This window comes from Mya arenaria, chromosome 14 (genome assembly GCF_026914265.1).
Source record: "Mya arenaria isolate MELC-2E11 chromosome 14, ASM2691426v1".
NCBI lineage: Eukaryota > Metazoa > Mollusca > Bivalvia > Myida > Myidae > Mya > Mya arenaria.
Window position 1 is genome coordinate 51,138,604 of NC_069135.1, and position 11,546 is coordinate 51,150,149.

Here is an 11,546-nt window from a genome sequence, read left to right on the forward strand (position 1 = left end):
ATGTTATCCTCAGGGGGCCAATGGTATAAAACCTGGATTAGTTATCCTCAGGGGGCCAATGTTATAAAACCTGGATTAGTTATCCTCAGGGGGCCAATTGTATAAAACCGGGATAAGTTATTCTCAGGGGCCAATTGTATAAAAACTGGATAAGTAAACTACAAAAGGCCAATGGTATAAAACCTGGATATGTTATCCACAGGGGGACAATTGTATAAAACCTGGATAAGTTATCCATAGGGGACCAATTGTACAAAAACCTGGATAAGTTATCCACAGGGGGCCAATTGTATAAAACCTGGAAAAGTTATCCATAGGGAGCCAATTGTACAAAAACCTGGATAATTATCCACAGGGGGTCATTGGTATATAACCTGGATAAATTAGCAACAGGGGAGCCAATTGTACAAACACCTGGATAACTTATCCACAGGGGGTCAATGGTATAAAAGCTGGATTATTTAGCAATAGGGGAGCCACTTGTACAAAAACCTGGGTAATTTATCCACATGGGCCTCAATTGTATAAAACCTGGTTAAGTTAGCCACATAGTTGAAAATTGTACAAAAACCTTTGTTAAGTTATCCACAGGTGGCAAATTGTACAAAAACATGGATACCTTATCTGCAGGAAATTGTATAAAAACCTGGATAAATTATTCACAGGGGGCCAATTGTATGTAATGTGGATAGGTTTGCCACAGAGGGCCTATTGATTAAAACCTCTGTAACTTATCCACAGGGGGCAACTGTATAAAACTGGATAACTTATCCACAGATAATCTTTTGGTAAGTTTGCACATTTAAGCAATTTAATTGGTCAACAGTCATTATTGGATAAATATTGACCAATCTATAACCATTTTAACTTAATTTAACCAAACCAAAAAATGAACTGTTTTCATACAATTGGCTGGGTTATCTTCTACCCAGTTTGCACATTTAAATGATATCAATAATTTTGTTAATTGTAATTATTAGATAATAGTTTGCCAACCAATACACATTTTGGACAACTTTAACCGTACCAAAGAATTTAACCAGTTTCATTCAATTGGCTGATGATAGATTAATCTGGTCTTAAGTAGAATTCAAACCAGTACCTATTTAAGATTAGGCAAAAATATTTCTTCAACTATATGGTTTTAGTTACCGTGGTATACGCCTAATTATATGACAAAGTTTTTCTGAATTCATAAACATCAATGGCATGTCTATAATGTTTAAGGTTATTGAAAATGCGTTAAAAAAAACTGTGTTAGACGTTGAACGTTTGATTGTTTAGAAATTAAGCATGGAATAATTATATTTCTTTACAGTTGGATAAGGACAATCGTGGGAAAATCACAGATCTTGGTTTCTGTAAGCCAGAGGCAATGATGAGCGGGAGTATTGTGGGTGAGTATGTCTGCTATCTAGTTCTTTGTTAATAAAGTAATGGTATGTTTCAGCTACTTTTGACTTTAGACAACTGGGGAGACAAGCGGATCTTGGTTTAAGCTAGGCAGGAGTATTTTAGTGGGAGTGGGAGTATCACTCAGTGGGAGTATTTAAGTGGGAGTATCAGTCAGTGGGAGTATTTAAGTGGGAGTATCAGTCAGTGGGAGTATTTAAGTGGGAGTATCAGTCAGTGAGAGTATTTTAGTGGGAGTGGAAGTATTCATATTCATCAATGGGAGTATTTTAGTGGGAGTGAGAGTATTACTCAGTGGGAGTATTTTAATGAGAGTATCAGTCAGTGGGAATATTTAAGTGGGAGTGGGAGTTTTACTCAGTGGGAGTATTTTAGTGGGAGTATCACTCTAGTGGGAGAATTTTAGTGGGAGTATTACTCAGTGGGAGTATCACTCAGTGGGAGTATTTTAGTGGGAGTATCACTCAGTGGGAGTATTTTAGTGGGAGTATCACTCAGTGGGAGTATCACTCAGTGGGAGTATTTTAGTAAGTGGGAGTATCAGTCAGTAGGAGTGTTTTAGTGGGAGCAATATGTTATCAGTTAAGGTTAAGGCAGGGGTTTAGAATATTTATCTAACTAGCAGTCTTTCAATATTTGAGATATATATAATTGATATAATGCTTTTCATGATGTAATCTATTTAAATGAAATACATTCTTTCCTAAAACTACAAAAATGCAGTTCTGTAAAAAAGATTCTTTTTTAGGTACTCCAATCCATATGGCACCCGAGCTGTTTTCGGGACGATATGACAGCAGTGTGGATGTTTATGCATTTGGAATTCTGTTTTGGTACATCTGCGCCGGTAGCGTCCGACTGCCACAGAATTTTGAACAGTGTGCCAACAAGGAGCAGCTTTGGAATTACGTAAAAAATGGTACATATGTGTGTGAATTATGTAAAGATTTGAAATGTTATCATTAAAAACTATTTAGCTCTAACGAGTCTCCAGGAACACCCCCAAATATCAGTTCCATGTTCGTAAAAACCCTTAGATATTTAACAACCTTTCATCCTTTTTAGCTCACCTGTCACGTAGTGACAAGGTGAGCTTTTGTGATCACTCTTCGTCCGTCGTCCATCCGTCCGTCCGTCTGTCCGTCCGTCCGTCCGTCCGTCCGTCCGTCCGTTCACAATTGCTTGTGAACACAATAGAGGTCACAATTTTGACCAAATCTTTATGAAACTTGGTCAGACTGATCATCTCTATAAAATCTAGGTCAAGTTCGATATTGGGTCATCTGGGGTCAAAAACTAGGTCACTAGGTCAATTAGTAGAAAAACCTTGTGAACACAATAGAGGTCACAATTTTAGCCTAATCTCAATGCAACTTGGTCAGAATGGTCATCTCTATAAAATCTAGGTCAAGTTCGATATTGGGTCATCCGCGGTCAATAATTAGGTCACTAGGTCAATTAGTAGAAAAACCTTGTGAACACAATAGAGGTCACAATTTTAGCCTAATCTCAATGCAACTTGGTCAGAATGATCATCTCTATAAAATGTAGGTCAAGTTCGATATTGGGTCATCCGCGGTCAACAACTAGGTCACTAGGTCAATTAGTACAAAAACCTTGTGAACACAATAGAGGTCACAATTTTAGCCTAATCTCAATGCAACTTGGTCAGAATAATCATCTCTATAAAATCTAGGTCAAGTTCGATATTGGGTCATCCGCAGTCAATAACTAGGTCACTAGGTCAATTATTAGAAAAACCTTGTGAACACAACAGAGGTCACAATTTTGACCTAATCTTTATGAAACTTGGTCAGACTGATCATCTCTATGAAATTTAGGTCAAGTTCGATATTGGGTCATCTGGGGTCAAAAACTAGGTCAGTAGGTCAATTAGTAGAAATACCTTGTGAACACATTAGAGGTCACAATTTTAGCCTAATCTCAATGCAACTTGGTCAGAATGATCATCTCTATAAAATCTAGGTCAAGTTCGATATTGGGTCATCCGCGGTCAATAACTAGGTCACTAGGTCAATTAGTAGAAAAACCTTGTGAACACAATAGAGGTCACAATTTTAGCCTAATCTCAATGCAAATTGGTCAGAATGATCATCGCTGTAAAATGTAGGTCAAGTTTGATATTGGGTCATTCACGGTCAATAACTAGGTCACTAGGTCAATTAGTACAAAAACCTTGTGAACACAATAGAGGTCACAATTTTAGCCTAATCTCAATGCAACTTGGTCAGAATGATCATCTCTATAAAATCTAGGTCAAGTTCGATATTGGGTCATCCGCGGTCAATAACTAGGTCACTAGGTCAATTAGTACAAAAACCTTGTGAACACAATAGAGGTCACAATTTTAGGCTAATCTTAATGCAACTTGGTCAGAATGATCATCTCTATAAAATCTGGGTCAAGTTCGATATTGGGTCATACGCAGTCATTAACTAGGTCACTAGGTCAATTATTAGAAAAACCTTGTGAACGAAATAGAGGTCACAATTTTAGCCTTATCTTAATGAAACTTGGTCAGAATGATCATCTTAACATAAGCTAGGTCAAGTTCCGTATTGGGTCAACCCAGGTCAAAAACTAGGTCACTAGGTCAATTAGTAGAAAAACCTTGTGAACACAATAGAGGTCACAATTTTAGCCTAATCTCAATGCAACTTGGTCAGAATGATCATCTCTATAAAATGTAGATCAAGTTCGATATTGGGTCATCCGCGGTCAACAACTAGGTCACTAGGTCAATTAGTACAAAAACCTTGTGAACACAACAGAGGTCACAATTTTAGCCTAATCTCAATGCAAGTTAGTCAGAATAATCATCTCTATAAAATCTAGGTCAAGTTCGATATTGGGTCATCCGCAGTCAATAACTAGGTCACTAGGTCAATTATTAGAAAATCCTTGTGAACACAACAGAGGTCACAATTTTGACCTAATCTTTATGAAACTTGGTCAGACTGATCATCTCTATGAAATCTAGGTCAAGTTCGATATTGGGTCATCTGGGGTCAAAAACTAGGTCAGTAGGTCAATTAGTAGAAATACCTTGTGAACACATTAGAGGTCACAATTTTAGCCTAATCTCAATGCAACTTGGTCAGAATGATCATCTCTATAAAATTTAGGTCAAGTTCGATATTGGGTCATCCGCGGTCAATAACTAGGTCACTAGGTCAATTAGTAGAAAAACCTTGTGAACACAATAGAGGTCACAATTTTAGCCTAATCTCAATGCAACTTGGTCAGAATGATCATCGCTATAAAATGTAGGTCAAGTTTGATATTGGGTCATTCACGGTCAATAACTAGGTCACTAGGTCAATTAGTACAAAAACCTTGTGAACACAATAGAGGTCACAATTTTAGCCTAATCTCAATGGACCTCTACCAAGATTGTTCAAATTATGCCCCTGGGGTCAAAAATGACCCCGCCCCGGGTCACGTGGTTTACATAGACTTAGATATGGAAAACTTAACAAATCTTCTCCAAAACTAGAAGTCCTAGGGCTTTGATATTTGGCATGTATAATTACTTTATGGACATCTACCAAGATTGTTCTAATTATGCCTCTGGAGTGATAAGAGGCCCTGCCCGGGGGTCGCAAGTTTTACATAAGCTTATTTAGTGAAAACTTAAAATCTTGTCTAAAACCACAAGGCCTAGGCATTTGATATATGGTATGTAGCTTTACCTTGTGGTTCTCTACCGAGATTATTCAAATTATGCCCCTGAAGTGATAAGAGGCCCCACCTAGGGGGTCACAAGTTTTACATAGGCTTATATAAGGAAAGTGTTTAAAAATCTTCTTGTCTGAAAATGCAAGGCCTACGCATTCAATATTTGGTATGTATCATAACCAAGTGGTCCTCTACCAAGATTGTTCAATTTATGCCCCTGGGGAGAAGAGGCCCTATCCTAGGGGGAGTCACAAGTTTTGCATAGGCTTATATAGAACAACAAACTTCTTGTCTAAACCAACAAGACATTGGCATTTTATATGTGGCATAACCTAGTGGCCGGCTACCAAGATTGTTCAATTTGTGCACCTGTGGTGAAAAGAGGCCTCACCCTGGGTGTCACAAGTTTTACATAGGCTTATATAGGAAAAAACTTTAAAATTTTCTTGTCTGAAGCCACAAGGACTAGGTCTTAAATATTTGGTTTGAAGCATTGCCTACTGATAGGGTCATGTGGGGTAAAAAACTAGGTCAGTGGGACAAATAAAAGAGTGGCCTCTAGGGGCCATACTTTTCATTGGATCTTTATGATAATAGGTCAGAATGTTCACTTTATTTAGCAAAGCTACAGGTGAGCGATACAGGGCCATCATGGCCCTCTTGTTTTACATTGTTGCCGCTTCATTGACAAACCCCAAGCATATAAATAGCGATACACTTGCCGATCTGTATGCCGCTCCATCACTCCTTTTCATCGCATAGCGCCATATCTAGAATATTTATATGTTAAAAACAAGTCTTGAAGGACCAAAAGTTCATGTACTTGGATTATATTATTAAGAGTGAAGCAGTCAATTGCTGTTGATTAATATTTGCACAGTTTACTCCAGGGTGACAAGTAATTTTGCCGTTGAAATAAGTTTGTCATTGAGAAAATTGCATGTTTCCTTAAAATTTGGGATGTTTGTGTATTAGTTTGCAAAAAATACTTTCTTTAAGACATAATTCAACCAAAGAAGAGGAAATCCAATTCTGCTACAAAGTTCTAGGCCAGCAATGTTTTTTAGGTTAGCCGTAACTTGATTGATTTCTTCTCCAGGTTTAAGGCCAGAGCACTTGCCCGTGTTTGATGACGAATGTTGGGACCTGATGTCGAATTCTTAGGAGTGTGAACCAGCCAAACGCCCGCTGCTCGGGGAAGTGCATGCAACACCTCAGGTTACACAATACCATTTTAATTTCCTTTGATTATAAACCAGGTTGTCTGAAAACTTTGGTTATACGGTTGTGGTATGACCTTGGGTGGACAGATTTATGATCTGGCAGACAATTGGGATGACTTCTCATTTTCTGGGCAGTAACTTGGTCATGCATAAGGGGATTTTAAAATAACTTTGCACTAATGTTCACTATGACAAGATTATGTGTTGCTGAAAGACCAGCCTCTGTAGGTCAAGGTCACATTTAAGGGTCATTGGTTAAAGTTCTTTGTAATTTGACTTAGAGGCTGTAACATAACCATGTATCATATAGTGAACCATATAGTATATAGGTTGAATGTCATGGCCACACTTAAGGATCATTGGTCAAAGTTCTTCGTAATTTGGCCAATGGGCTGTAACTGAACTATGCATAAGTTGATTTTAAAATAATTCTGCACCAAATGTTCACCATAACAAGACAGCATGTCCAGTGAACCATGTAGCATATGGGTTAAAGGTCATGGCCACACTTAATGATGTTTGGTCAAATTTCCATAATTTAGGGGTTGCCAGGGGGTTTCATGGCAATGCATTTGGAGACTAAGAAAACCCATGTACTTTGCTTTAGGGAGCTGTGGCTTGGTCATTTTTTGGCTGATTTTAAAATTGTTGGCACGTATGTTCACCATAAGAAGTCAGTGTGTCATGTGCAAGATCCATGTCAGTAGGTCAAAGGTCAACGTCTCAAGGGTCATTCATCAAAATTCATTGTATTTTAACCTTTCCTGGCTTAAACTTTGAATCCACACTGTGTGCTTTTGTATATGGCATGTCATTTGTTTTTTTAGGGCATCTACGACAGATATCGAAACAAACCAGGCGGACCAACGAAAACAGCGAAAGAATCCCCACCGAAACCGTTGACCCAAAAGAATGTTAAATATAAATTGAAGGACAAGAAGTGACTATCTAACAGTAACAAGGCAGATTGGAAAACCAAGTGCCTTTATGGAACCATTTTTGTCCATGATCATTGACTTTGTGACAGACTTGTCTCATAATTTAAGGGTTTCATGTTCAAAGCAGGGTAAAGGGCTTAGGGTTCTTCCATTTAAACATTTAGGCACTTTTGAATTATATAACCACCCTTTTGGGGTCCAAATTAGTGAAAAAAGATACCCACCCCTATACTAAGAAAAAAATTGCCTTCACCCTGTGGGGGTATATGAAATTGTAGCCGATGCAATTGATACTAATTTGTAGTTTTTTTTTCTAATTTTGATGCAAGTGTGCAAGCAAATATCAGCTGTAAAAAAGTCATTAGCTCTCGATTTCAGGGCTCATCTTGGGCCCGTATTCACAAATGCCCAGGGACCATGATTACAAACAGTCTCAAGTCAAAGTCTACACTAAGGCTAAAAAAGGCGTTATTATGAAGGAACAAAAAATCATATTTATTACATTTCTTTTACAAAAAATAAGTAAATAATTGTAAAACATTCAAAAAGTTATATATTTCAGCAAAATTCATCATCAATGTGTTGATACTAGGAAAATCACAATGAAATGATGTTCTGCCATAAGGAGTCTTGAGTCTTAAATCTGACATGAGACTGTTCATAATCACTGCCCCTTCCCATGGCCCCAGGTAATTTTGGCTTCAATAACGATTGAGTTTTGAATGAGTATAAACAAGAAACGAGCATAAGCAACCATTTACAGTGCTCCTGTTTTCATTTTTAGTTCTCCATAACCTCATAATTTTAAATACACGTGACAATTTTGTTAATTGGGTTATGTTTTAAAGGAAGGTATTATTGCAATATAGACAATGTATAACATAATGTATAATGAGATTCAATATTTTATTAAATAATATGCACTGAATTTAACATTAATGCGCTTTTCTTCATTTCATTCATGTTTAGAGCTTTGGGCCGATTGTTCAGAACTTTGATAAAGTTAACAACAAGAATTGCCACATTGTTTTAAATTTTAAACTTTTTCTATACGATGAATTGCTCACAAATTAAAATATGAACAAGTACAGCTGAAACAGTTGTCTCAAATCTTGTTAGAAATACAGCAGATCACAAGTCTAGAATACGATTTGAAAGTTAACAACGAGAACATTAACAACATTGTTAAAAGCTTTTCAGTAGTAGCTGTGAAAATCTTAAATCTGTTGGATCATCACAGATGGCATTGACTTATCAGCATTTGTTTCTTTCTGCTATGTTTTCATCTTTAATACAGAATACAATTCATTTCATACAAAAATGTTGTAGAATAATAAAAATATGACATTAAGCGGATTCAATTTTACGCCTAAAATCATTATTAAACCAGACTCCAGATATGTTATCAAACTTGGCACACATGGTACCAAAGCATTCAAAACTCCTCAGCTATTTTCCATCAAAAACAACCCCGGATGAATGCCGGTTCATCAGTAGAAGTAGTTTGTAACATTTTGACGATGAAAACATTGACAACATTGTTAACTTTAACAAAGTTCGAAACAATTTACCCAGTATTGGTTTGTTCTAATATGCTTGTAGTTCATCAGTATTGCACATTTCAAAAATGGCATGAACAATGACTTTGAAAAACATATACATGTATGCACCAACTGTTCTAAATAATTATTATCCCATTATTAACCATTCATGTAATTGAGCTGTAATAAAGGGAAATGTATGTTCTTGAGTGGTAATAATTGTTCTTGGGTGGTTACAAATCAATGATCTTGATGATGTTGGTTTGAAGGTTCTTTTTTTTCAGTGGTGATCAATGTTTTTGTTCTTGAGTGAAGATTGTTCTTGGGTGATAATGTAGGTTCTTATTTTTCAGTGGTGATTAATGTTCTTGTTCTTGAGTGAAGATTGTTCTTGGGTGATAATGTAGGTTCTTGTTTTAGAGTATTGATGTTTGTTCTTCTTGAATTAAGATTTGTGTTCTTGAGTTTAAATAAAGTTCTTGAGTGGCAGTGAAGATCTTGAGTGATTATATATATATGTTTTTATGGTAATTATTGTTATTGAATGTAGGTTCTTGTTTTAAAGTAATGAGGTATTTTTCTTGATTGAACTTCATGTTCTAGATTGAAGCTGTTTGATCTAGAATGGAAGTGAAGTTTTTGAGAGGTACTGTAGAATCTTGTCATATGTATGTTCTTCACTTGAGGAGGTAATATGTGTGTTCTAGAGTGGAAATGAAAGTCTGAGTTGTAGTATATGTTCTTGAGTGGTAATTGTATGTTCTTGTTAATAAAATAATGTTCTTGATTTCATATGTATGTTCTTGGGTAGTAATGTATGTTCTTGAGTGGCAATGTATGTTTTTGAGTGGTAATGTATGTTCTTGAGTGGCAACGTACGTTTTTGAGTGGTAATGTATGTTCTTGAGTGGCAATGTATGTTTTTGAGTGGTAATGTATGTTCTTAAGTGGCAAGGTATGCCCTTGAGTGGCAATGTATGTTTTGAGTGGTAATGTATGTTCTTGAGTGGCAAGGTATGTTCTTGAGTGGCAATGTATGTTTTGAGTGGCAATGTATGTTTTGAGTGGTAATGTTTGTTCTTGAGTGATATGTATGTTCTTGAAAGGTACTGTTTGTTCTTGAGTGGTAATTTATGTTCTTGAATGGTAATATATGTTCTTGAGTGGCAATGCATGTTTTTGAATGGAACTGTATGTTCTTGAGTGCCATTGTATGTGCTGGAATTCAGTAATGTTTGTACTATACATGTGACAATGCAAGATAATGATTTTGTGCAATACTCTATTTGCTTACCAGCAGGCTTTATAGTTGTATAGGATCTACCATTTTACCACTATGTTTGCAAGCCTACATGTTAAACTTGTGTTGAAAATTATTATGTTATTTGATGATGTGTTATTTGATGATGTCAAAGACATTTCTCATCAGAACATTTATAATAATCTTTAGTGAAGATATACATAGAATATTTGCATGTCTAATCATTGTTATGTTATGTACAAATCATTGTTAACCATTCCCAATTAAATATAACTCTTGTTTCTTCAAAAAGAAATCAGGGTATTGCCACAACTTAACCTTGGTCCATCTTCACTAACATTGTAAGCCTGAATTTGAGACTTGGGCTCAGACAATTGAAATCTTAATTATTTCCAAATATCTATTATATAACATTGTTTATACAAAAAATGTCTGTTTGAATGTAGAACATTTTTGTTTGTAAAAGGCATAACCACTTTTATCATCTTCGCTCCTATAGTAGCATTTTTACAACAAAATCTTTATTTTGCTTTTTTGAGCCTGGCCAAGTGTCAAGATAAGACTTAAAATTGTTAGTAAATACGGGCCTCGCCCTGTATGTAGGTGTGTAATTTTTGGCAGGTGATATGGGGAAGAAAAACACTTGTATTGTTGTATGTAAATAGATAATCAGGTCGTTACAGATATAGATTTATCTTTTAAGGCCACTTATATCTGTCATTGGGCCATTTGTTCAGAAATTTGTTAAAGTTAAAAACATGATGAATGACATCATTGTTAACTTTTAAAGCTGCACTCTCACAGATTGAACATTTTGACAACTTTTTTATTTATTGTCTTGGAACGAGCCAATTTTTGCGAAATTCTATGAAAACCAGTCATATAAGATTGCTGACAAAAAATAGATCGCAGATTTTTATATGTAAGTTCAAAAATTGATGTTTATGCATATTTCTTAAGCCGTTAGTTTAAGCCATAAAACACTAATTTTTGAACGGAAATAGAAAAATCTGCGATCTGATCTTTTGTCAGCAATCTTTTATAATTGGTTTGCAGATATTTACGCAAAAATTTGCTCTTTTCAAGACAAAAAATAAAAAAAAAAGTTGCAAAAATGGTATATCTGTGAGAGTGCAGCTTTAAAGGTAAAAAATAATATGTTGGGCTCCTAAGTTTATAAAAGGCAAGTTCATTTAAAACAATTATCTCAAATCGTGTTATATAAGGAATACGAGGGAACATAAGCCTACAATGAGACCTCCAGAGGAATATCGATTTGAAAGTTAACAACGGTGATGTTAACAATGTTGTTAACTTAAACCAAGTTCTGAACAATTGACTCAATGTCACTAAAACGTTGCATTCAACTTGCTTTAGTGTATTTATAGACCAAATCTCAAAAGAAAATATGATAAAATATTTATATGAATATATAGGTCAGATTAAGTCAATACCATTGTTAATATAGTCC

At 35.7% G+C, this 11,546-nt stretch overlaps 1 protein-coding gene across 1 annotated transcript in view; it reads left to right on the top strand.

Annotated features, from left to right (window-relative positions):
* LOC128216227 (dual serine/threonine and tyrosine protein kinase-like) overlaps positions 1-6,276 on the top strand; it is a 28,046-nt gene extending 21,770 nt beyond the window's left edge. The window contains exons 8-10 of the mRNA XM_052922798.1: positions 1,319-1,397; positions 2,162-2,332; positions 6,212-6,276. Of these exons, the coding sequence (XP_052778758.1) occupies positions 1,319-1,397; positions 2,162-2,332; positions 6,212-6,276 (315 nt within the window). The remainder of the gene's footprint in view (positions 1-1,318; positions 1,398-2,161; positions 2,333-6,211) is intronic.
* The last annotated feature ends 5,270 nt before the right edge of the window (positions 6,277-11,546 follow it).